Here is a 27,959-nt window from a genome sequence, read left to right on the forward strand (position 1 = left end):
TTACTAACATCAAGTCGCTGAGAACGGTTATTAAGGCAGCTATCAAACCACTATTGCTGATGCAGAAAACCCATAAAATGATAGTTTGGTTAGAGTAGCTGAATATTCATACAATCGAATGCTCGAGAAAAATCGAGCATCATCAAGATCGTTTCTTGCCCGGAGTCTTTGTGTTTCAAGGATACTTGACGTGACGTCTAATAAAGCTGTAGAAGAGCTGCTAATTTTTGAATACCAGACTGTTTATCTCATTATCATATCTGGTAAAATAGGTTGCGTAAATCGATTATAAAGTAAATTGGAACAAAAATCGTATATAAAAAATCGGAACATTCAACCGTATGCCCCTTATGAAAAATTATACAGACAGAAAAATATGCAATAATACTTTTGAAAGTGTCCGTGACATTGAACAACTTCAGTTCGGGAATAACGCTTATTTCCGATGTTTAATTATATCAGTTGTTCGGTGTTGTGAACACTTGTTAATCCTTTGGTAATTATATGTTTTTGTATACCCAAAGGATTTATTACAATAGTCGTACATTATACAATTCTGTTGTAGTCGTTTATCAATTATTTAACAATAGACTTATGTTTTAAAATTACAAACTAGTTGTCTCTGTGCAATGTAACTTTCTGGCGAAAAGTGTTTACGAAACACTTTTTATATATCCAAGAACACAATACTCATTTTGTGTTCTAACATTCTCGTATAATTATTGTCGAATTTTTGGCCTTTCGGTGAGTTTGCCTACTTATTTTCATGCGTAACTTGTGAAAAATTCTTTGCGACCATCACGGTGGAATTTATTTGCGTCGTAGCCGCTATTTGTCTCCTTTGGACGACTAACTTGGGTTTCCGTTGCTTTTGTCCTCTGTTTCGAACTTTCTATAATTTTCTGCAACAACATGAGCTGTTCTTTCTCAGGCTTATGTGCTTTCTTAGGCTTACGTGCTTTCTTAGGTTTACGTGCTTTCTTAGGTTTACGTGTGAAGTAGGAATGTCACGTTGCAATCAGAGTGCGAGTGCGGTTGGAACAGCGTGCGAGAGAAGAGTTGTGTTTAAGTTAAATAGGATCTGTGCAGAACAGCCGGTTCATACTTTACCCTGGATTGTTCAACCAGGTCGTTCGGTCTACTCGCGGGTAATGGCTTGATCATCATCTTTGTTTTTGTAAGTGGGAAATTTGGCCCTTTGAAAGATATCCAATAAATTGATTGTCCCCTGTGCTCGTCCGCTGTAGTCGAATATTTGCCATTGAGATTGCTGAAAATATATTGAAATAATTGATTAATCTGTTAAAAATGTGAAGAGGGCACAGAGGTTAAAGCACTTTCTTGTTCTTAATAATACAAGTATAATAAAATACCTTTTATCACACTCTTTATACCACCAGGCCCCTCCGTGTTCTATTGCACAACCGCCGTCTTTCCACTCATCATTGTCGGAGTCCATCGTTGAAAACTTTTGTCCAGCGTGATACGACAACGAGTCGCCTGCATCAAATAAGTACATGTAAAAAAATACTACCATTGTAATGGGGCCAAGATCAAATATTACGATTATGTAGCGAGAAAATATGTACCTGCAGTGCCGTAATAAGTTCCAAGAGTGCTTATTCTATATCCTTCAAGTTCTGGGCCGACTGTGAATACCGAAAATCCCGCATACGCCTCCTGTCCGTGCTGCGTTTCCATCTCTATCCTCAGTTCGTATAGCTTCTGGTTAGTGAGGTAATTGAGCTTTTCCAGTCCTAACCAAAATTCTCCCGCTAGATTGCCAAAACCATTCTTGTAATCATTCCAGCTTTTGTAGAAATCTTGAGAACCGTCAAAACGGTTTTGCAGTACCTTCGACAAATCAGAGGCGAGGTATATAAAATGAAGTCAAATCGTACAACGGAATATGTATAGGTAAGTGGATTTCTTACAGTCCATCCTCCACCTGCCGTGGTGAGATCGCAAAGCACATAGAAGGGCTCCATGTCGTCTGGCTTGATTTTGTAGATTCCGGAGACGTTGAAGCCCTGCATTTGGATTTCGTGGCAGTCTGTCGGGTACCGCTCAGAGCGATCCACACGACCCGATCTGATACACAAAAGGAAAATGAATAAATTCAGCAATAGCCAACATGTACATAGGTACCTATGTATGTATTTCCAATGTTCAGCTGAATATTATTTAGACCATTACCAACCCGTATACATCACACCGTTAGACACGGTTTTTTTTCGAGGGAGAGGAACAAACATATTGGCTTACGGATTGATATCTCTTCATTTAAGGTAGTGAAGAATCCTGCCACATACTTGCAGTAGTTTCAAAAATGTTTAATATGTACAGCGCCCGATCGTACAGAACTAGTTAAATTATGGTTACACGTTCGCGTACGTAAGTGTTAGTACGCGTACTAACACTTACTGTACAACATATTACGTAGTTAAATATTAGGTCTCACTAACTTGCAGTCACATTTCCTCTTGGACTCGTGCAAAGTTTTCCTGAACTCGTTTATGAGTGTCATGGAATCCAACCCGAGGTCCGACCTGTATAAACACAGTTAATGTCTGTTTATATTAAAAACATTAAATAATATTTAAAAAGTAATATACAACATATTTACATGTATTGACTGAAATCGAGTGTGCAAATATTTTGTACACTCTGAACATGTAGATAAAATTGAGATTTCCCTATATCACTTTGATTCTGACTACGCCTACATAACAAATCAGCATTAACATAACGCTAACATAAAAACCCATAACGTGCGATAACTTTTTGATTTTCAAACACATCTTGATAATTTTTTTACAACAAATTATTCATCATAAATATAAATGTGATTATTACTTTTTGTATTATTTTCTTGATTTTTAATTTTGAATATAATTAAAATTAGCTGAATAATTTGGCATAAGAAATGCAAAGTGTCGATAACAAATCGTACTTGCCTTAAAATTTAATCGTGTACTGAACTTATAAAACAGCTTTAGTTAATTTTGTACAAGGTTTGAGATGAGTTTTGAGATTTCACACAACTTTTTTGTTGTTTATTAAATCAACAAATGATTTATAACAGCTGTTTAACTTTCGCACCTATGAGAACTGCCACTGCGCCCGTCACCCTGAGGCATAAGTTGACAAGTCCCATGTGCCTGTAATTTCCCCAAAATATAGCTATATAGCTGTATAACCTCTGTTGGCCTTGCATTTTGTTGTTAATCGACAGAGAGGTTTTAGGGCGTAGTAAGCCGCGGCGGCCCAATACCAATTATAGACTGTTTAGACTAAACTGTGTTTGTATTATTACATATGCTTACTTGGTAGTGTAAGTTCTTGCGGAATTCCGTGTCTTGACCTCAGAGATGATAGAGACGATAGAGTCGACGCCGGACATAATGTTTTTAATCTGTGTTTCCATCAATGAGAGGCGCGAGTCCAACGTGGCGTCGGCGTGAAAATCACCGCCGTCCACTGAAATCATATCCACTGAAATGGCTTCCAATAATCGGACAAACAACTATTTATATTCTATTCTCGTTGAATTCTTGAAATGTTATTAGTAGAGGCGGGCGTTTAAACGAAAAGCACAAGTTTGCTTTTTAAAATAAGCACATAAGCACGCTTTTAAATTTAAGCGTAAGTGTTAACAATGTGCATATGTTTCAAGTCCCGCCATCTATGTTTCTTATACAAATTAATTCGCCAATGTGAAAAATAACTTTATAAACATTGACTTACAATTATATGGACGTCGGGTCCGCGCTAAAAAGTGTCCGAACTTATAGGGCGTTAAAATCGTATACAGAGCGTCATTCACGCTTTAGTCTTCGTTTGTTCGACTGACAGCGAAGCAAGCAAAATTAGACAGTACTGCGATAACACTACAATTTAAATTCAACGTTTTAGCTTTTTCATACTCCTTTACATGTCACTACGTTTAAATAGGTTGATTTGGGACATTTTTTTCGCTGTTTTTGTATTAGACCCGTCGTCCATTTATTTGTAAGTCAATGTTTATAAACAAAATTAAAATTTGTGTTTTACAAATAAACTTACTTATCTTAAAACCTTTAGTCAGTGAGCATAACAAGTATAATATCACTGCCTTTAGTGGTCTACTCTTGCTTTTCGCTATGAATACAACGTCGCAAGCTTTTTTAACATAAAAGTCTAAACGATTTTGTAAGCTAAAAAGCGTTTAAGTGAAAAGCGTTTAATAGAGGACGCTTTTGTTAAAAAAGCACGTTTAAACGTTTAAAAATATAAGCAGTTTTTCCCATCTCTAGTTATGAGACCCTTGCTTCCGTATGTCTGGGTGCCTCTTTTATTTTTTTGTGTCTCTTATATTGACGAATTGCGTCAGACATTGTTACTCCATAAAATAAGACAGATCAATTACAACGAATAGATTATTACGGATTTTGGGTTAAATCTGTCAGAGAAACGTGCTTGCGTGCCTGCGTGACGGATGCTTTGGTTTGTTAAAATTACAACTTCTCCCCGTTTATGTACCTACATGTAAATTTTTACCTAATGGTATATGAAAATCTATTTTTATCCTTTGTTTGTTACAGAGGACTTAAAACTTTTCACGTTCATTTCAAGAAAACAAACCAATACTTGCGTCAATAGTCATGAATTACTCAATAACATTAAGTAAAATATGATATTTCTAGTTAAAGACCAGCATTGGGCTTCGTCAATCAAAAAGTCAAAAAGGCACTAACATAAAAAAACTGAGATTTTCAAGAGATTTTTAACCTAAAAAACTAATCTAACCTGAAAAAGAAATCCCGCCCTGTATCGTGGCCGGCTCAAAAGTTCTCATTATAATGGCAGCATTGCCTCTCTGGACGGCAATGGACACTTGCTGAACCAACCACGACCCCAGAGCGGTGATCGCAGCCTCTGTCTCTAAATCGGCGACCCAACTCTTTAAATAAGTCCTGAGCTTCCGAACCTCAGGGCCCAACCATCTTGATCGCCACCATCGACGTCGTACATCAGCTCCAAGGCAGAATATTTAGCATGTTTTCGTTTTGCAGCATTTTCAGCCGCGGAACCCGCCAACCGCGAAATTTGTGTAGTTAGTTTGTGTAGTCCCTTAAGTAGGACGCAGCAAAATACTTATAAATTTTCTTGCGTCTCACAGAAGACAACTAACTCCCTTTCCGCCAAGGAACCAACGTCAAACCGTCCGGCTTTTTACCGTCGATTCAGCTCAGACCCGGGGCGTCGACCACGCAAGGGATTAATTCATTTTTGGCTGTGTTAAAGTACTTACGATATTTAGTGACACTACGGACGAGTGGGACTAACACGTGGGACCACGCGATCACATTACAACGAAAACTAAGCTATTTGAGATGACGATTGTGTATATACCAACCTACCACAAATGCCATTACAATTTTTAATCACTAATCTAAATAGTAGTAATTTGTTTAACACAAAATTATTTTTAAACTGTTTCTAACAACTATTATTTACGTAGGAAGGTTTGCTAGTATTATGTTGTTATTGTAAAGTGACAGGCGAATATTATGTAAGGCGTAAATACATGCAATACATCTACAACTACATATCAATGTCCGTTACCGTGACCCGGTTTCTGGGCACCCTCTAATTGAAACTTTATTTGGTATATTTCATTCTTGAGAGCTTCTAATAATGCTTGTGTTTTGTCAGAACGACTGCCGCGAAGTCCTTTTTGGATTTCAGCTAAATGTTTCATTATATTATTTGTTTTTTCATGCACTTCAATATCCAAACGGTTAAGCCTAAAATCTATACTGTCGACTTTTTTTAAGTACTTTTCACTGGAGGTAATAGAATCCATCAATCGTTCAACCACAGCCTCGTTGTCGGAGAGCACTGCGGATTGTTGCACCCTGGTGCTGTTGTCTCGTTTCTTGCTGGTGAGCATTGCGTCCGTCAGCTCGTCTTCATACTCTTTTTTCCACAACGCCTTATCCTCAAACACCCTCTTTTTGATTCTCCTGTCGCGGGCGATGTCGCAGGTGACGGCTGAGACGGCTAGAGCTATGTGAAGTATCTCCAAACTCCGGACCATATTGACTTATGAACCGTGATGATGTTAACGGGCGACTGGTGCGGGGTGTTGCGCGTAACTCGATGCGAGTTTACAAATTGCCTACAGTGACTCAACAAAATCATCGTGTAAAAATACCAGACTTGTGAGTCCTCGACGTCTGTGTCTGCTATTCGTATTGATTTTTCACGCGGTTGTTTATGCATCTTCAGTCTCATGAAAATATTATTATACACTAAATGTTTTGTATAGTTTATAAACAAATAAACCTTCACAGAGTTATGAACATCTATTGTTAAACACAATTTACTCACACAGTTCACACACAGGTCGCATACCTACTTGCGTTCACGATGATCTGTAATTAATTATAATTTATTAAAATTTATATTACATACTTGGGAAGCAAAGCAAAGCACATATCTACATAATATATAAGTGTAGCTAAGAAAAAACCCGGGCAATTGGGAGTAGGACCTTAGTTTTTTCCAACCACTAAGAGTAGGACTCATGCACAAAGGTTTGTGCATGAAATCTTTTTTCTACGGACCAATTACTAACATTTTTTTTATAATATCATTACATTCACAGCTACAAATATGCACACAGCAATTAGCACCTTTTATTTCATAGCATTTTATTTAGCAAATTGAATTTTTTGTCGATTATAACCAGGGATCGGAATAGGTAGAGTTTTTTTACTTAATCTTCGATGAACATAGACAGAAAATGGAGACTGCCTTACGACAATATGACGGAAAATCACATAAGTACATTAAATTATACACTATATTTGGTTTAACTTTGCGACACAGTGAGTCGGATCAGCGATATTGCGGACATAGGATTTTTTTCCACGATACCTCTCAAAAAAAAGGCAATCGAGAGATCCTATTGTCCTAATTAAACATTGTCATATCACATTTTGCCATGAATCGAATAGTTTAGTAGGAAAATATAAAATGTGTATTTTTTGTATGGGACCATAACTTTAGTGCTCCATCGTTATAAAATCTTGTCCATCCACTCTTGGAATCACTACAGACGTATTATATTGCACATTTTCTGACGCGTATAAGTAGTGAAGAGGCAGGTTAGTGTGCAAATCTATAGAAGATAGGTCTAATAATACGTCTGATTATAATATTACCCGTAAATATAAACAAAGTGATGGAATATAAAATAATATTTGCACATTAATAATAAATAAACAATTTTATATAGTTTTGCCATCACTAACGTAGTAGATGGTTTGGTCCATCCATTCAATTTTCAGTGTCCTTGCACAAAACTCAAAGGAGTGTATAATATAGGTCAAAAGCTATTTGGAGAGCACAAAATGTTCACAATAAACCTTTCGGATCTAACGGGAAAAATCCGAAATACCTAAAACCAGACAACGATGGCGTGTCCTGAAAACAGAATCCAACACAAAGTGTCATTTTTCTCAAAATTGCAACCGTATATTAATTTAGACTATTTCACGTCTATTACATTAGATCACAGTACCCATTTATAAGCTAAATTTCACAATAAACCAGACAATAGTTTTATCACAATACCAAGATTGCCACGCTTATACGGAATACGGTGGTAGTTACTAGTCACGGTACACATCACAAGTGAAGTATTTTAGAAGGTTCGCAATTAGTGCGTATTGTTCGCCCATCACGCCTCTGTGGCTGGAGAGTACATCTGGATATTTGTGGCCGATTTCAGGACTTTTTAAGTGTAAATACGTAATTCGGTGGTCTTGATCCAGCAGCTTGATTTTGATTGCCTCTCCCGATCGGAAAGTGCGTTTTTTCCGAGTCGAGGTGTATAATGTTGCGGATGGGCTACCCGATGGGATCAATACAGATTTGATTAAAATCAGGGCCCAGGTTGATTTTTGAATTCGGCGATGTACGATATTTCAAAAACTAAATTTTACGGTCCTATGTAATATTCTTTAAAAATGTGTCGTAACGAATAAAATATAATAACAATTTTTTAATGATTAATCGAACTTACCTGTACGTGAAGTTGTGTCTTATACGAAACAACACTAGAAGTACCGCGTGGCGGCCGCCACTTTCGTGCTATATTGAGGGTAAAATAGGAATTTTTTGACATTAGGTACACCTCGTTTACTTGCTCGATCACGCCATTTCATTTAGTTCAGAGCGTTAATTAATTAGAAATATTTCACGATTAGGGGGCACTAAGCAATTTAATGATGACTAATGTATGACTAGGCAAAATTAAAATGTTAGGCATTAGGCACCAAGCCAGAGTGGGATAGTATTCTCTTCGAAGTAAAGTCAAGGTCAAAGTCAAATAATCATTTATTCCTTATCGTCGATCGCCTTACTTTCTCAAACTCGTATCTTAAAACACAAAGTAACTGAAATGCATAAAATGGATTGTATACATTGACCTTGTATATACAAATTTTGCAGGCTGATTTCAGATCACATTTCCTTCATATTCACACACTGGCTTTTACCTATTCTTAAAGTAAGGCATCCAAATTAATACCCTTGATTAGGTCCTTCAAACGAGGCGTGAAGAGGCATATTGTAGGCAGGCAGGGTGGAGGCGGCTAGTGCAGTGAGGATTCCATCGCTGCACTAGGTTCCTTCGCGTTTGGATACCACTTTCCACTTAACATCAGGTGGAGTGGAGTCATTTGCCTGTCAGGTATATATATATAAAAAAAAAAAAGAAATTCAAAATAAATATAAAGTTTTGTCATCTCCTGAATAACCACTCTTTATAAGATACGAGTGTGAGAAAGTAAGGCATCGTATGTAAAATTTTTACACTTGAAAACGTCATTTTTTAAGCTACTGCTCGTTCACTACGCTGACCTCCCTGAGAAAAACAAGCAAGAAACTCTAGGGATTGCTCTTTTCAAATAAACTTAAATGCTATAGGATACATTTTGAATCATATTTGTGTGGAATCTAGAATCACGTTGTCTTTCCATACATCTTTATCTAACACGTAGTCTACAATTTTGTAATATGACTTTTCAATTAAAGTACTTTTAATGTGTTTTAATGTAAGTTTTAAATTTAGGAAATGGTAAACTATAATATATTCTCCGGAATCTTATAGTAACGCATAAAATCCCATCCCCATAAAAGAATCGTTTACCTTAGTTAAACGAAAACGTGGTACCATGAGTTTGGACTTAGTTCTAAGGTTAATATTATGGATATCTTCTTTCTTAACGAAGTTATGTATATTTTTACGGGCATACAAAATATTTGAGTAAATGTACTGTTAAAGTCATGATACCAGTCTCTCTAAACTTTTCTCTGAGAGAAATCCGAGAACCTAAATGGTACACAGAAACAATCGCTCGTTTTTGCAACACAAATGTGATTTGTATATCTGCCGCTTTACCCCACATGAGAATCCCGTAGGACATTATACTATGGAAGTAACTAAAGTAAACTAGTCTAGCAATAGCAACATCGGTAAGTTCACGTATTCTACGGACTGTTTAGGCAGCAGAGCTTAATCTGCTGACCAAGGAAGATATATGTGGAAACCATTGGAGTTTACTGTCTAAGGTCACTCCCAAAAAGATAGCTTTATTAACAAGGTCTAACTATTCTCCATTTATTTCTATGATTGGGTTAGTCGATTTTACATTACGTAATTCAAATTTAACACACTTTGTCTTCTTGGCATTGAGCAATAAATTCTTAATATTAAACCAATAAACTACCTTTGAAAGGTATCATTAATATTGTCATAGTCAACGTCATGTCTGTCTGTTTTAAAAATCAAGAATGTGTCGTCAGCAAACAATACTATTTCGCAAAGGTCCTTAACAAAGAATGGTAGGTCATTAATATAAATGAGATATAAGAAAGGTCTAAGTATTGAGTTCTGCGGAATACCCATTTTTACCGGAGAACCCAAATAAATAAATCCATTTATATCTACTTTCTGAATTCTACCGTTAAGATATGATGAGACAAGTTCCAACGCCTTGCCACTTACCCCGTAATATTCCAGCTTCCTAATAAGAGTAATATGGTCCACGCAATCAAATGCCTTTGAGAGGTCACAGAAAACTCAAATAGCGTTCTAGGACCTTTCCCAAAAGATCAGAAAAAAGAGCATCAAAGATATGTTTTAGTAGTGCTACCCCCGCACCACTAGTCGATCTACCACTAGTAAACCCGTATTATTCACTATGAAAAATATGATTCCTACCGCAATACGACAGTAGTTGAATCAACATAACCTTTTCGAATATTTTACTTAAAGCTAGTAGAATTGAAGTGGGCCTATAGTTACTAGGATCGACTTTCCTACCGCTTTTATATAAAGGAAATAACCTAACTGTATTTCATCAATTCGGGAAAAATACCTTCGTCAACACACCTATTGAATGCACCAGCTAAATGTGGGGAAATTAGATAAATTACCGAGTCGATAACTTTAGTCGATATGCCCCAGAGATCTTCAGTTTTTTTGACATTTTAAAGCTAATGATGTCTATCATTAGCTTTCAAATGTTTTGTTATTGTTTTGAATCAACGTGATGAAAATTAAATACACTTCGACAAACTTTAATATTTTTCTTTAGGAGATCTATAGCAAGAGATGGAGAGGAAGTTTTCATAGCATATAGCTCATACAAACGAGACCTACTCATATGAATGTTTACTGTTGCCCAGTCATTGAATTTAGTCTCCCTGCGGAAGGTTAGTGTTTTCGATGTAAATACCTTATCAAATTCATTTTTAATGCAATTAAATATCGTGCTATATAAAATATTTGGAACCTCCGTTATATGGGTGAGGGAATTTAAGCTATTGTCGATATTCTTTTGAAATATAATGATTGGTTCTGTGGTAATCGGTCTGCAGAGAAATTAGTCTATCTTCTTGCTCATTTTTCAATTAAAAGTACCCAATTGTGCACTATGGTCTGATCTTAAGTAATTTATTATAGATTCAGATACTGTGCTTGTGTTGCAAAGAATGTTACAAGTAGACGATGAAGCAGTGATGCGAGTTGGTTCCGAGAAAAGATTGATCAAGTTAAAACTTTTAAGTAAATTAATGAGTCTTACAGAAGTAGAACAGTTTTCCAACAGGTTTACATTTAAAACTCCACAAACCATATTGTTTATTAAGTTGGTAAATTCTGTTTTAACTTCCAATTTTAAAATCTTCCATGATTGATTCAAACTCGTTGTAATTAGTAGCCTGTATACAAATAAGATGACAAACTGATCCAATACCACACATGAAATCTCAATAGTCCGTTCAATAGAGAGCTTTGTGATATACTTACGCTCTTTAAATTTCACATTACGCTTAATAATAATCATTGATCTGCCTTTACTTAAGTCTTTCTTGTGAACGAGCTAATTATTACATAATTTTCCACGTTGTTGATTGCTTCGTAGTCTTTCAACATGTGTTCTGTTACACAAAACATGTTAACGGAATTATCGTTTAAAAACAGACTTATTTCTAATGTTTTGTCAGAAAAGCATTGAATGTTTTGATGAACTACATTTAAAAGATTAGACTTTTCTGTTGTCGTGTTTTCTAGTTTAAATGTTGGTTAGTAATAAACTGTTGCTACTTAGAGTAGGAGCATTGTCGTGAGACTGCGTTATATGTTCTATAACCGCGTCCTCGATATTAAAAGCTAGTAAACTAGCAATATGTCTCAGGTACCTTTGGGGTGAACGTATATCCTCAAAAAGTTAGAAATTCCTTACGAACTTATTGATGTCAAAACAAAATATAACGTCACTATGACGGCATGTCAAATTGTAAAAATGTAAATTTAAATTGTATACATACTCATTATGAGTAGTGCCTGGAATTTACACCCACACTTCTCATGTATTCTCAAGAACATTTCAGTGCTACTATTGATTTCTTTTTTGCTAATGTTATTACTATTACCTAGCATAATAATCACAGTGTGTATTTATCAAAGTTGTGACCACTTAATAGTGTAATATTTTGACTAAAAGTAGCTCCTGGATAACAATAATTGAGTACCCTTTGCTGTAAGGGGTTACTTAGATGATGACCAAGCCCTGCACCTATTGTATCAGAAAAAATAACCGTTCTTCTGAATGGCCTGGTGGGAGTTCTGCTAGTCTTAGTGGAATATCGAGGGTGTTGAACTTCAACAGTTGTACTGGAGCAGTTTCGTTTCCTGGCAGCAACACTGGCATACGATACACGTGTTGGTTGAGTTGACGATGTGGGTTGTGGGGATGGAGTCTGCTTTACCTGAACTTGCTTATCCGTTTCACCAACCTTATCCTGTAGAACTTGAGTAAGCTCTCTATACTCAGTACCCAGCTTCAAAAGTTCATAAGTTGCGGCTGAAAGTTCTTCTATTTGTTTTTGAGTAGAATTTAGGTCTTCAGTTCTTGATTGAAGATCCAACTCCAGGTCATTAACTTGTTTGGCCATATTCACCTTTTGTTTGTGTAGATTTAGCTTTGCCGCTTTTAATTTCTTAAGTGCTTTCGATTGTTTTCTTATTTGGTTGTTCAATTTTGAAAATCTTGTGTCCTGCGATTTAGTGGTACATAATTTTTTGCTGCATAAATTCCTGTCTTCTGTCGCTAGTTCCTCACGGAGTGACAAAGTCGTTAGGTGGTCGTAGCTTTCATTTTGTTTATATAATGATGCGATTTCAGCATTAGATTCCCTTAGCTGTCTTTCCATAAATCTGGTGCGGTCTAAACCGTCTTCTTGCTCCAAATGAATTTTTCCAAAACTCTCTATAATTAATTGTTCCGTTTGCATTCTTCACAAAATCGTCGAATTTCATCAAATGTTCTTTCCTTTTATTGTCATATTAGAAGCCTTGAGCGCTTGCATTTCCGTTTCATTTATATCTCATTCTTCAAGATGCCTATCAGTCTGCGCTCTCAGTTTTTTGAGCTCCACTTCCATCTTCTTGTTCTTCTCTTCAGACAAAATTTTCCTGGTCATCATTTTGTACTGGAAATCGCGTCCTTGGAATGTATAAATTTAATGTAAGTGTATAGAACGTTTTTAAGGAGTACTTTATATACCCTTGCCACAGTCCTCTTCCAATTATAAAATTACTATTAGCACAGAATAAGAGCTATTTTCTAATAATTTCTAATCCTTAATACATATAAAAGATATTTTTTATTAACCAGGGTTGTGTGGGTTTTTACGTAAAACATACAAATCCTAATCTGGGTACAAGCTTGAGCACAATTTTGTGCGTTGTGCCGGGGTGTGCGTGTACAGCCAGGAGACTGCCCGCGAGTTTACTTTGGCCTATGGGCTCTCGTAACTGGTTCATTCTCCAACGCGGATTCCAGATGTCGGGAACCATACGAGTTCTTTGTTGAACCTTGGCTGGCCACTCATCCGGATGAGTATTACATCTCTGTGGATGCGCCTCTCGGCTCATCGGACCACTGCCTTGTCCGGACAAAACTTGCTTGCACACAAACCAATCTCTAATGGCCCGCGGAGAAGCGTCGTGTGTGGCACTATAAGTCAGCTGACTGGGATGGACTGCGTGAGTTCTACGCATCGTACCCGTGGAGTCAGCTCTCTTTCGCTTCGGGTGATCCTGATACTTGTGGAGCCACAGTCGCTGACATGATTCTGGCAGGTACGGAAGGTTTTATACCAAACTCGCTAGTAGCTACCGATGTCAAAAAGCGTCTGTGGTTTCATCGATCTTGCAGTGATGCTAAAGTTGCAAAGCAATCTGCTTTTGAGGCTTGGACTACGGCGCTCAAGAATAGGGATCCAAAGCTTCCCGACGCGAAGCGGAAACTAAATGCTGTCTCGAGATCCTGCAAACGAACGATCGCTAGAGCAAAACTCGATTTCGCCGGCAGAAATGGGGAGGGACTTGCAAACCACCCCTTGGGGAGCCGTGCTTTCTGGTCGCTCGCCAATGCTGTCGAGGGTAACTTTTGTCAGTCGACCTTGCCACCACTCCGTAAACCTGACGTTGATCTAGCCTATATCGCTAAAGAGAAAGCCGACTTACTGGGTACTCTCTTTGCTTCGAACTCGACTATGAACGATGGCGCAGCTGCGCCACCTACCACCCCTTGGTGCGGTACCTTCATGCCAGTTATAACGCAATAGCGGGTTCGGCACGAGTTGCTTTCGCTCAATATTCATAAGGCAAGTGGCCCAGACGGTATACCGGCAGTGGTGCTTAAAGTGTGCTCCGGAGCTGTGTCCCATATTAACGCGCCTCTATGCGCTCTCCTACTCGCTATCAAAATTCCCAATATCGTGGAAGACTGCCTATGTATATCCAGTGCCGAAAAAAGGTGACAGACCAGATTCGTCAAATTACAGGCTAGCCAGCCAGCTAAATATAGCCATAACCTCCCTTCTCTCCAAGGTGATGGAGCGTCTAATTAACGCCCAGCTTCTTAGATACCTAAAAGTTCATGACCTAATCAGCGACCGCCAATATGGCTTCCGCCATTGTCGCTCTACTGGTGACCTTTAAGTGTATCTCACTCACCGATGGGCTTCTGCTATTGAGACTCAAGGTGAGGCTTTGGCTAGATATGGCAAAGGCGTTTGACCAGGTCTGGCACAGAAAGTCTTCTTTCGAAGTTACCATCATACGGGCTACCTGTCCTGCAGAAGCAAAAGAGTCGTCGTCGAAGGTAGTTTCTCTGACGGTTTGGACATTAAGGCTAGTGTCTGCTGGCTGGTGTGCAAAGTTCTGTGCTGTCCCCAACTCTGTTTTTGCTACTTATCAATGAAATGCTACTGACGGCATTCACTGTTACGCGGATGACAGCACGGTGGACACCTATTACACTGGCCGTGCTAAGTCCCCTCGGTCTTTCGTAGAGGAGAGCCGTAAACAACTTGTGTCACAAACAGAAGAAACCCTGGAGAAGGTTTCTGATTGGGGACGACTAAACTTAGTTCAATTTAACCCCACCAAGACACAAGTTTGCGCGTTCACCGCGAAGACTCCATTTGCTGCAGACCTTCCAGAACTTAAATATCTCGGAGAGCATAAGGATCCTTGGTGTCGACATCTCTTATGACGTTCAGTTCCGCAGTCACTTAGATGGCAAAGTCAAGCTGGGGACCAAAAAGCTTGGTGTGTTCGCAGGGCTAGTGGTATTTCACTTCGGAGCAAAGTCTGCTACTTTATAAGTCACAAGTCCGTCCTCACATGGAATACGAATCTTTCGGAGGGAGCTCCTGGGTGCCAGCTTGGGCCCTTTGACGCGGTTCAAAGACGTGCTATGAGAATTGTTGATGTGCTTACAGACGATATGGAGGAGAGACTTTGCCTCCCTACGCCTGTTCTATCGCTTGTACAATGACCAATTTTCTGAAGAACTGTTTGACATAATGCCAACAGCAACATTTTATCATCGCACCGCTCGCCACCGACAGGGAGTCCATCCTCACACTGTGGAACCGAGTCGATCTCGTATTGTACGGTTTCAGAGGAGCTATCTCCCACGTACAATTAGGTTGTGGAATGAACTCCCTCGAAGAATATATTATAATAATGACGCAAATATACAAATAAAAAATATTTGATGGAGTGTGTGTGGAAGTATGTGCGTTGTCTCCGCAATTTGTTTGACAAAACTCAAGCAAAAGGAGACAGTTTCAGTATGTTGTTGTATGTTTATGTGGTGTTCTTGGACTCTTATATTACTAAAAATAAAATAAAAGTAAATATAATATTATAAAGGAAAATAAAATGAAAATATTAAAAAAACAAAATAAAAAAATTTTCGAAATAAATACTTTCCTTTGGTAGCACAGATGCGAACCGCAGGCGGTGAGCTCAGAGTCCGCCCACTATGCCCTTTGACCAGTGCGTACACAACTTGTACCGGCGAAATAACAGTATAGATTTCGAAGTCGGTTGTTTATTCGATATAAACAAGTTACGACGAAGTGGGTATTATTAGCAGGATGCTGTTTTAACGGACGGTATCAACCAATCTCCTTGTGAAAAACACTTGTAATCCTGTTGTTACAATTATTTGCACTTCACACACTGATTATACAGGAATAAATTAGGAATAAAAGCCTTCGTATAATTATGATAGAACTTCAAGTACAGGTAAGTTTGTTTAATCATTAATTATACTCGGCTTCGTCCTCAAAACTAGCACTTAAACAACGCTAGTAGACGTTTAGAGATTTTACATGTGGTATACCTTTGTACGTGAGGCTTACTGTAAGTTTCCGGAATGAATAACAAAAATATACTATAAGTGGTCAGAAACGAATTTATTGTTTCTCAAAATATTCTCCGTTAGCGTTAATGCACTTTTTCATATGAATGAACCAATTTTGAAAGCATTTATGCCACTCTTCCGTGACAATCGCTGAAACATATTTTTCATACTCTACGACTACATCTTCAAGTGATGAAAATCGTGAGAACTGGCATTATCGTGATGCAAGATGATACGGCGTTTACGGTTATTTTTACGGAGTTTGTCAATAACTTCCGGCAAACAAATGGTCTTGTACCAATCATTATTCACGGTACAACGATTCTCCACAACAGCAACAATAGCCACGAGTCCAGTTTTATTAAAAAAAGAAGCAATCATCCGCTTAGAGGCACTTTGCACGTGCGCCACTTTGGTTAGTTTCGGCCATCGAGTATATAACCAGAAATAGAGACGAAATAACGGCCATATAATCCTGGTAACACATTGCACTGAAATATAGACAGGCCAACTACTAACCTGTGTGTACGTCTCCGTATATTCCAAAAAATATACTGTATTTATTGTAATAATGATAATATCTCTAATGCCGTGCTGTTCTATTCGGAGGTGTGGGAAAAACAGCAAAACATCTAATTACAAATCAAACGGAATCACATTTCATCGGTAATTAAACATTAAATATGTAATTTTGCAATTTTCGTCCATTATAGCAAAGCTCAATTTAACTGGTCGATTTGAAGTGAAACAGTTGACGGCACTCATTGATGACACCCGTCAGTTGTTTCGAACTCGGGCTAGCCAATCGGAGCGCAGTTGTCACAGTAATGATATGCCAGAATAGTTTTCAAACAAATTAAATGACTTTTCGTCTCTATTTCTGGTTACATACCCGATGGTTTCGGCTCATGTCGAAAGACCCATACGCTCGATTGCTGCTTTGTTTTGAGATCGTAACTATAAATCCATGTTTCGTCACTTGTTGCTAAGTCCCACACCATCTTCGTTGAATCTGGTAAGCATGACATTGCACCAAGTGATGCGATCCGATTTTTGAGCCTCAGTCAAATTGTGTGGGATCCACCGAGAGCACAGCTTTTTCACACCCAAATCTTTGTATAGTATTGATGGTATTTGACTCATGCCTATGCCTAAAGATCCCGATCTATACCCGAATCTCATGGTATGTCACGTGCTTCATTGCCAAAAGCAGTTTGACGCCGAGCCAAGCTCCGCTGAGCTGTTAAATTACACTTAAAGTCGTAGAAAATTATACTACGAAAATTTTCACGAGTTAAATCCATAGTGATGTAGACAACCAATTTCTAAAATGACGTCACAATGTAAAAACCAGTGACAGTCAGATGAAACAAACTATATTCTACAGCCAAAGAGTTCCATTTTCAAATGTTGTAATTACTTTTTAAATATTGTTTATGTAAGTGGCCAGTTTCGGAAACTTATAGTGCGTCCTATGTAAATATGGAATATGAAAAAATATAGAGAATGAAATATTTTCATCAATCATCATCTTCATCTCAAGATTTTATTTATTTTTGATTTGGTACTAATAAAACACATTTAAATAAAAAATTGGTGATCCTTATATTAATCTGTCGGAGTTACTGTTTATATGTATTATAGCAGTATATTTAATAAGAGTTACCTATAATAGCATGAGCGAAAGAACCATTATTCGAGTTATCAATGGTCTGTTGTAAAAACAGAAAAAAGTATTGGAGTTAGAGGACCAGCCAGGATAGTGACAAGGATTAATTGAGGTATAGTTTCTCTAGGAACGTGAGCACCACAGACATATATCTGTGGTCAGCACGATGGGAATGTCGTGTCTTACTTTTTGTGTTGTCGTGTCATGTGCTTTGGTCGCGGAGGTCGTGGAGGTCGCGGAGGTCGCGGAGGTCGCGGAGGTCACTGATAATTAAAGTCAAAGCAGTCTGACACTATATAATTTAGCAAGAAATGAATTATATACGGAATTGTTGTACTATATAAATTGACCCTACTGACAGAAGACAACGGTAGAACCATTTTTTTTTCATTTGATTTTTTGCCTCCACTGAAAAGATAAATATTTTCAGTATTTATCATGGATTTTTACTAAAAATATGCATCTTTAAGATCGATCTTCGCTATGAAAACAGAAGCGAGAAATTATATATCAAGGCTGTACCGAAATCCTCAATCCTCCATACTTCAGAATGTGTTTTTATATTTATCAAATATTTTTAGTTATTACAATGAATCTCATTCTACCATTCGGTTTCCACACCAAAAATATATTAGAGAAAAATTGTTCTTTGCAATGTTGACGCTTTGAGCATATGAGAAAAGAACTTTGCGATCGCGCCAAATAAATGTTTATTGACTTTCTAAAAGTGTGGTATATCCAAATAAGGATAATTCCTAGGTGCTGGCACGTCTGAATTACGGGCCGAAAAGTGAATTTATAACCTTGTATGTACGACAATCATACAGGGCTTCGGATAATAAGTGACCAATGATTAATAATATTTGTAAGCCTGCTAGTTATTTTTCCAGATAAGTTAACGACCGCTGCAAGTGAACTGCTGAGTCTGCGACGACCTGGAGTACTTGGCGCGCTGATCCCTCGTCGATGCAGGCGGCGCGGCGTCGTCGTCGCGGTCTCCTTTGTCTCCTTCGCCGCCATCGCTTGTTAGCGCGGCGGGTTGTTCCGCCAGTTTTTTGACGTGCCTGATGAAAATTTCTTGGCAAGGCTAATTTTAGTAGAAGGGTTACTTTTACTTCTGAACCTGACTTGTGAATAGCTTTAGCTACCTTTTAGGTGTCTGGTAATGTATGAACGAACAGAATAGCAACTTTAGCATTTTGAAGGGATTCCTTCATCTCTTTTTTGATGGAAGAAATAATGTAATTACGCCTAGTTGACGTATCACTGTGTTTGTGTGTGGCACTCATGCAATGGCAAGCAGCATGCGTCCTGTGTCCATAAGTAGACGCAATAAAGGATACAAATTTATTCTCTTCATTATTTGTTCTGTGAGGGCAGCTCTAAGTTCTGGGTTCAAAACTGGGCCGCAGAGGAGCTTACAGTTGTTCGGTATAAAATACAGGTCGAATACCTTGTGTCGTCCTCGTACTATTTGATGATTTTGTATGAACCATGTAATTCCGATGAATTATATAACAGGCACACGACGACGTTTAACGGTTTTATCACGAAGTAATAAAACCGTAAATTAATTCTTCTATTTTTGCATAGAAAATCATAATCTTTTGTATTTTATTTTAGACATGTCGAACAATTTAAAACAGTTATTTTAAACTAAGTCTTGAAGTGGAAAAAAATTGTACTAAGTGGCGAAACACGCGAAAGCACTAACACGCGAATGAAATGACGTGATCGAACAAGTAAACGAGGTGTAATGTCAAAAAATTATTATATTACCTTCAATATAGTGCGAAATGGCGGCCGCTACGCGGTACTACTGGTGTTGTTTAAATGCTAATCTTGAGGACGAAGAAAGCCGAGAATAATTGGTTTTATAAGTACCTACTGTCGTTTACGAGTAATATAAAAAATATATATATTTTCTGAATCCCGTGGCGTTGAATACGGTGAATTTTATGCCACCGAATTGAGAAAAGAAATATGTTCTTTGAAAAGCAATAATTTTATTTTTTTCTTACAAAAGTTTAGTTAATATTATTGATTTCACATTATTTATTTTTATACTTGCTTCCCGCTGAAAATGAACAAGGAAAACCAAAACAGAAAACTAAAAATTAGAAATCAAGATTACGAAGAGACGTGCTAGAAACGCAAAGGTAAAAAACTTTCTAATTATATATGAAAGGTTTAAAGAAAAAGATAGAAAAATGTATGCGAAGAAAAAGCGGAACGAATGATTTTGAATTTGCATGAATTACCTCGTTATGTATAAAAAGTAATGAAACATATTAATCGTGTAAGTTCCAAAAAAGAGAACCGGAAATACTTTGTGTGATTGAAAAAAGCAGAACAACCAAACTGAAAACTGATTTTAATTAACCCATCATGCGTCTCAGATGCACACGATGTCCCAAAACATGTTGGTACTATAGCGACCTAAAGCCATTAAGCCTCTCTAACACGCAGCCAAATGCGTCGTCTTTAGGGTATTCAAACATTTCAATTTCCACAGCAAATACACTCGCATCCAGCGCTCGTGCCAGGTCGGGGACTGTTTCCAGCATCCCAGTACCTACAGTTTCTACTTCATTACGTTCGCCAACGTATTCATGCCACATGGCAGTGTGAGTATTATCGTCTTTCTGACATAAGGTGAAATTTGTTTACGTTGTTTCGCGCACTTTTTATATAAATTTTAGTTTTTAAAGCTTAATTTAAAGGTTAGTCATATTAGTAAATGTTTATGTAGACAATTGAATGTTTTTAATTGCTTTTTGTTAAATTATCCTGATTTCGGTGGTAGCTGAATTCGGTAGATGAAATATGTCATTAACTGTTAAGGTTCTAGTTGCCCAATTAACGGAATCTTATGTAAGTTTTAGTTATTTTTCCTTGTCGCTTAATGTTTTTCCTGAATTATGAAAAAAAATCGACCACTGAAGTCAGAGAACTTAGCCCCTCTTGAAGAAATGAATGTAGTAAATGTTTAGTAGTAAATGGTTCCATCATTAAAATAAGGAATATTTAAACATTAAGCAGGTCAAACATAAATAGTCGTAACAATTGATCGTAATTATTATTTTAGGTTTCCACCCATATGTTGTCGACGAATTAGTTAAAAAATTATAAAGGTCAAAATATGTCGCAAGAACTTTCAAAGCTGAGCCACAGCGTAAGGCTTAATTTAAAATCCGGCGGAACGGAAGCGAAATTCGCCTCACTGGCCGAGATGGGGCGCGCTTTCCCCGCTACGTGGCGGCAATGCTCAAAAAATCCCTTCGAGATTTCCCGATACCGTGCATTGGGCCTGGTAGTAGGTGTTCAGTTGTTCAACTTAAATCTTTTACAAAACAAAGATTGTAGACTTGGATATTGTTTTTATTTAGCTTATTTGTGAAGAAAAAAGGAAGAACAGGAAAAAGATGCCATGAGTCATCGAAAACTTCTGGAGAATACGAAACATTTTACAAAGATTTATATGTCCATCAACATCCATGTTTTTTCTATCACGGTACATATGTGTGTACATACCTATTTCGAAGACGCTTGCGGTCGCAGTGCGGCGGCTGCCTTCGCACCACATTCCGCGTATTTGCCACACATCGCCGACGTCTGTTGTGGGAATTCACGCGAATGTGCGAGCATTCCCGAGAATGCGCCGTTATTCCTGAGCATTCACGAATATGGTTCGGAAGACACGCGACCAGTTTTTTGGCTCGAACAAATCTTAATTTGCACTTTTCACAATTGAATAATTTTCACAATTTTTCATAATTATGCTTTGTACAATAACGTTACACAAAAATTTGTTTCCATTTCGTTCCACCGTAATAATTATAATAATAACACACACACTCATAGCCCCGCACTAGGTAAATCCTGTATCGCGGATGCCATGAACACACACATAGACAACGGCAAATTACACCGAACCTCACGAAAGAAATGAATGTAGGCCATACAAATATTTCTCCCGGCCCACTATGGAAAATCGAGGTCTGTTTCAGATCAAAAATCAATAACTTTTTTATTTGTTAAGATAGACTATTGAATTTTTGCACAAGCATAGAGTATTAAATACTGCTTTAGTTAAAGTTCAGATGCTATACTTTTATAAGAGTATGTTTATTTTTGAAAAAAAAAAATGAAAAAATATATTTCAGAAATAGCTTTTATTTGATTTCCTTAAGGACAACGCTACTTATATTATTAATAAAAATGTATTATTACATTAGTTTTTTTTAAAACAATCATGTTTAAGCTCTTATCTATTTAATTAAGAAATTAAAAGTTATAAGATTACAAACACGTATAGTAAAAAAAGTTACAAAATACTAATTTAAAAGTAAAATAATGTTAGAAATGTATGTATGTCAATGTGTATATTATGTTTTATTATACTTGTTGAACTTCAGGATCCAAAATTAGTTCGTTCACTTTTAAAAGATCCAGGGTATCTTCATCAAGTGCCTTCACACTTTTGCTATATGTTTTTCTAAGACTGGAAATGTACGGATCTGATGTGTAGAGAAGAGTATGAAATACATCCTCATTTGTAGCTGAACGAGAGCACTTCCTGGCATGATGTAGGCGAAATTTTTTATAATCCTTATTACGGGATTCTTGTGCATCTTCGGAAAGTTGACCAATAGGAATTACACCAAAATGCTTAATGACACTTTCACCATGAATCAAAATTTTGTGTACTGAAAATGGCATGTAGTACCTTTCATAATTACTTACATAAATCCTGGCAGTTTCCATGGCATATTTGCCAAATTTTTCTGCATTTATCATTACGCCTGATGAAAGAGCTTGTAAAATAATATACAACCTTTTGATCAAATTCACATCCACTCCGGTGATTTCAGAAGAACAATTTGCGTTGTGAAAGAATCGTCTAGCAGTATTACCGTCATTGGTATTACCACTTCCTTGTCGTGGTTTGTCGATGATCAATCATAGCTCCTCCCGAAAAAGTTTTTGTACTAGGGTTTTCTTTTCTTGCTTTTGTCTTTTCTTTTCTTCACTTGTGGCTGACCATGTCCGAAAAGAAAGATTATATGAGATATGTAATACCATTTCCATACTACGAATCCAGGCATGCAATGTGGAAAGTCCGTATTGATATGCATTTTCATTTTCTGGCCTACTAGTGACTTTAGTCAGATCATTCATTTGCCGTGGAGTAGCTCCACAGATTGTACACGTGGATCCAGATGGTGTATCTGTTAATACTTGAGCTACTTTGCCATCTATCATAGTCAGAAAGAGTTCGTGCTTCACATTCACTCCTTCACCTTCTTTATTAATTAATGATGGCCGCAAGGAAATTATTTGGTTCTTTATTTCATCCATAACAGCTTTAGTTTTTTCAGGAGTTTCTTTACAAATTTCTATCGATATGGGCCGACAAAAACGGACTGACGAAGGCACTGGATTTTGCCAGACAATGTCGCCAGTAAGCTCATTGACTAATTTAATAGGCACTAACGACGTAATAAATAAATTTGCATCAGAAACAAGTTCAGACTCCTCTGGAAGTTTTTGTTTGTACTGACTTTGACCAGATGAACCATCACATCTCCATTTACTGTATAAAACTAAATGACACAATCCATTCTTATACACCGAATCTATGGCCAAAATCCTAGCTACAGTGTGGTCCAATAAATCTTGAAGGTTTAGTACTTTTGCATGTGTATTTGTAATTTCTATTGCTGTAGATGGTGAATAACATGTCTGTTTGATTTCTTGTATTTTATAAAATGGTGGGAATAGAACACAGTCTCGTTCGTTTGTTAAATTCCTTAAGTATATATATTGTGCTTTCGTTAAATCGAAGTCAATGAAAACACTCAATGCTTCTTGATCCATTAGCATTTTGCTTTCACTTGCGTTTTCTATGAGATTCAAATATAGAGACCGTATCATTACGGTCAGCAAACCTTAGTTTTTCCACGAATTTTGCTTCTATTTCTTCTCCTATTGAACGTAAGCCCTGAACATAGGCATTGCAAATGTGTTCAAAGCCATATTCAATAATAGCGCGGTATTTTTTCGTTTTTTGGTTGATTCTGATGAGTCTCCATAAGAGACACAGGGTCTTCCGCGTTTCCCAGAAGAAGTGATGGCGTGATGTTAGGTGTTACTTCTTCAATGCTCGGTAAGGTTACCAAATATTCAGAATCCAACCAATTTTCGTTCTTTTTTAGAAACGAATCCTTTTTCCTGGACGCTTCTGCCCATCGTTTATTAAAGGAAGGAATGAGATTCCTTTGAACATCACTGATAATAAAACACATGTTGTCTTCAGAAACATGATAGTTTTATTTTAAAACTGTTGATAGGGTTTAAAGTTTTATTCCTCCTTCAATGTATGAGAGTAATAATTCACGCTTGGAACACTTGAAAGAATTTGACATTTTGAAATTCAGTGATGATACGTAATAATCAAACGTCTGTTTAGTTTTATTATCAATTTGTAATAGCTTTATTAAATTAATTCACTCTTCTTATATAATTTCATAAATGAGGGTAGTGTGCATTTTGTTGATTAAAGTAGTACCACAAAATAAGTGCAAAATGTAGACAAAACGCCCTGTTATCAATAAATACCTATAATTTATTGAAATATACCGCAAACCTTAGAATAATAACGCATAGAAACCTAGCCCGCACACGCTAAGGCAAATTGTAGGGCGCCCTATGGGCCTACACGAGCGAGCGGGCTGTCAGTGCTCAAGGTCAAGTTGCACCGCGAACAGCTCAAAAACTTTGGCTAAAAATGACGAAATGTGCGGTAATTGGGTTTAAAAATAGATCAGACAAATATAAAATAGACACTAACATCACATTCCACAAGGAAGTAACGCGTTTCAACTTGTATTTTTATGTAAATATTCACTAAAACAGAAAATTAATTTCGTTGCAACAAGATACGAAAATGTTGCAAAGTAACGGGTTTTTTCTCCCCATTTTGCTTTTCTGTTTCAAAATAAATATATGACGTAATTTTTTGAGAATAGGCAATATCGCGACGGTTGCAAAATGTCTACAAATGTACACCGCCGCAACAACATTGTAGGGAATTTACGTTAGCTATTTTTACGAAATATATTTAGTATTTGCCTTCATTAGTTTCATGTGAAAAATCATTATTCTTGTCCCTCATACACTCATTTAAAAAAATTGTCTTGCCCAGACTCAAAAGTTCTTAACTAAAATTATTTCAAGAAACTAACACTGACTAAAAAGTCATCGTCAGTTCTCCAAAATCGTGTATAAATAACTTTCAGGTTCAGGTTCTTTATTGTTATCGTGTACTTTTCATGTAAACGTACCCACAGATAATATCAGGCTATTTACATATTCAAATTCGATAGTCACACTTAAACTCGCTTGTAGGTTTTTGTTCATATATGAGTTAAATAAAAATTGGCTAGTATTTAATAAGGTGCCTACAGATTTGCTCGACATTGTTGATCGACAGTAACGATTGAGAATTATAGACGTTTTCGAGGAGTTTTAGAGTGCTTATTACGAATGTAGCATTAAGTTCTAAATCCAAGATGGTTGACAACAATTTTCAAAAATGTATTTTTGGTAAACCATAAGGAAATGGCATGTATATCTGAATACAAGATGGTGGACAAGACTTCTAATTCTTCTTCTTCTAATTCTTCGCCATCTTGGATTTAGAAATATGTGCTATATTCGGAATGAGCAGCCCCAAATAACTTGAAAACGACACCCAACTTGCCATTATTCGAAAAATCGTGCCCGCCATCTTGGATTTAGAAATTAGTGCCATGTTCTTAATGAGCACCCCCAAATACCTCGAAAACGACACTCAACTTCCTATTATTTGAAAAGTCATGTCCGCCATCTTGGATTTAGAAATAAGTGCCATATTCGTAATGAGCACCCCCAAATACCTCGAAAATGATACCCATATTGCATTTATTTCAAAAGTCGTGTCCGCCATCTTGGATTTAGAAATAAATGCCATATTCGTGATGAGCACCTCGAAAACGATTCCCATATTGCATTTATTTGAAAAGACGTGTCCGCCATCTTGGATTTAGAAATGAGAAAAGTCGTGTCCGCCTTCGTGTATTCAGATATAAATGCCATTTCCATAAGGATTACTAAAAATAAATTTTTGAAAATTCCTGTCACTTGACGTTGTCGATCAACAGTAACGATCAACAAAATCGAGCATATCTGTAGGCACCTTATGATCGACAGTAACGATCGACAAAATCGAGCAAATCTGTAGGCACCTCTAACTTAATGATGAGTTAAGCAAGATACAATTTCCCCACTTTTGAGGGAATTGTTACATGGCATCATTATTTGTATATTTGTGTGCGTGCCGACGAGCGTAAATACAAGTTGTTTACGCCTACATGAATTTGATTTTAGCCTCACTTGTGATAGTTCGTTTTTTATGAAACTATCATTCTATGCGTTATTATTCTAAGTCGCAAACTAATCAATTCAATAGTACAACATAAGAAACATAGTCAATAACGACTTAAGTAAAAACGGTTTTTGATATGCCGTTGTTCTATCATTTTCCATAGTGCGGCCCGGGATTCGAAACCGGAACCTCCGCGTGGCAGACCAGCGTCGTAACCGTTCGGTCGCAGAGGCAATATAAATTGAGTCTAAGTTATGCTCTTGTACTAAAAGGTTCTGGTTCGAGATACTTATTTACATTCCATTCACTTGTGTATTTGGCTAATGAAAAACTACACTACATCCACTGTTAAAAAATCGGGATAACTAATTTAATTAAGAAATGAAACTATTTTTCTGGAATTAAATCGCGTATATTTGTTTTTCCAAACAAACCGACGTTTCGGGCCCTTTACAGGTCCCATGGTCACGGTTGACTGAGGTGGTACAGTTTTCAACCAGTTATGTCTAAAATTGATGCAAGCCACCCTACTTTTTCACTGTAGTTACAATGTTCAAATTTAATGTATAGTGTGTTGCTATGTGGAATATCCTGAATAAATAAATAAATAAAGAAATAGTTATTAATTTGTTTGAAAAAACAAATATACGCGATTTAAATCCGGAAAAATAGTTTCATTTCCTATGTGTAACAATCACGAAAACCTAAGAACTTAATCTAATTAAGATTAGTTATCCCTATATGTCTTCCTCGTGGCTACGCTACGGAGTTTTTTCTGAAGAGAAAACCTAAAGGCAATTATACACAGAAGCTCACCATTATAACTTATGTAACATTTAAATTTTGTGATCAACTTGTCATCCGCTTTTCTTTCATGCGTTTTAGCTTAAAATTGCCGATAAGTTCAACACTTAATAAAATAGGATTTAACTACCAGTATAATCTGTGTATGTACAGTGTACGTGTGAATAAATATTTATAAAACATTCCGATTAAATTAAGCACAAACAATGTTTAAATAATTAACGTAACTATAAAAAAGGTGGTCTCGGCAGCACTCACAGGAAGATATATTGTTCACGAAAGATTAATAATAATAAAATAGTGCAGTAACCTACCGGAATCTGTGGATGAAAGGTGTTCATATAAATAGGTTTACTTTTAAATTATTATTAACGATTGAATTTTTACTCAATAGTGAAATGTAGTTACCACGCATAGTTGGACGCTCCAATCGTTCTGTGACAGACATCTTCAGCTTATCGAGATCCGTCTTTATTGACCGCAAGGTATTCTCCATCAGGTCTCCTGGTCCCGCCTTCATGGTTCGTAACATCTCCGAAACATACTTTAAGATACTATTTGTTCTCTCGTGGAAGGTTGCGTCTAGGTGATTCACTTTCCTCTCAACAGACTCAATCATTTTCAAATATCTCTCACTAGACATTAAAGTTTCCACAAATTTTTCTACTACCACTTCTCCTTTCACAGCCCTAGTCGAAGCGGACGTATTCGGCAAACTGTCAAGATCCTTCCTATTAAAGAATATCGCTTCCTCGGGGTTTTCGTTGTTTTTTTG

At 37.0% G+C, this 27,959-nt stretch overlaps 1 protein-coding gene across 2 annotated transcripts; it reads right to left on the reverse strand.

Moving 5' to 3' along the window:
- Positions 1-485: 485 nt before the first annotated feature.
- Positions 486-27,959, reverse strand: LOC113231119 (fibrinogen C domain-containing protein 1-A-like). 2 transcript variants are annotated; one of them, XM_026465331.1, is made up of 9 exons: positions 27,593-27,959; positions 27,499-27,504; positions 3,327-3,480; positions 2,466-2,549; positions 1,935-2,091; positions 1,590-1,854; positions 1,374-1,500; positions 1,111-1,270; positions 486-902 (listed from the first exon to the last, which is right to left on the reverse strand). In XM_026465331.1, exons 1-9 carry the CDS (start codon positions 27,825-27,827, stop codon positions 765-767), a joined length of 1,326 nt encoding a protein of 441 aa, XP_026321116.1. In that variant the 5' UTR covers positions 27,828-27,959; the 3' UTR covers positions 486-764. The 2 variants fall into 2 exon arrangements, with proteins under 2 accessions (XP_026321116.1, XP_026321180.1); XM_026465395.1 differs by lacking the exon at positions 27,499-27,504.

Source organism: Hyposmocoma kahamanoa, unplaced genomic scaffold (genome assembly GCF_003589595.1).
Source record: "Hyposmocoma kahamanoa isolate Upper Pololo Valley unplaced genomic scaffold, ASM358959v1 100021, whole genome shotgun sequence".
In the NCBI taxonomy this organism is placed as follows: domain Eukaryota; kingdom Metazoa; phylum Arthropoda; class Insecta; order Lepidoptera; family Cosmopterigidae; genus Hyposmocoma; species Hyposmocoma kahamanoa.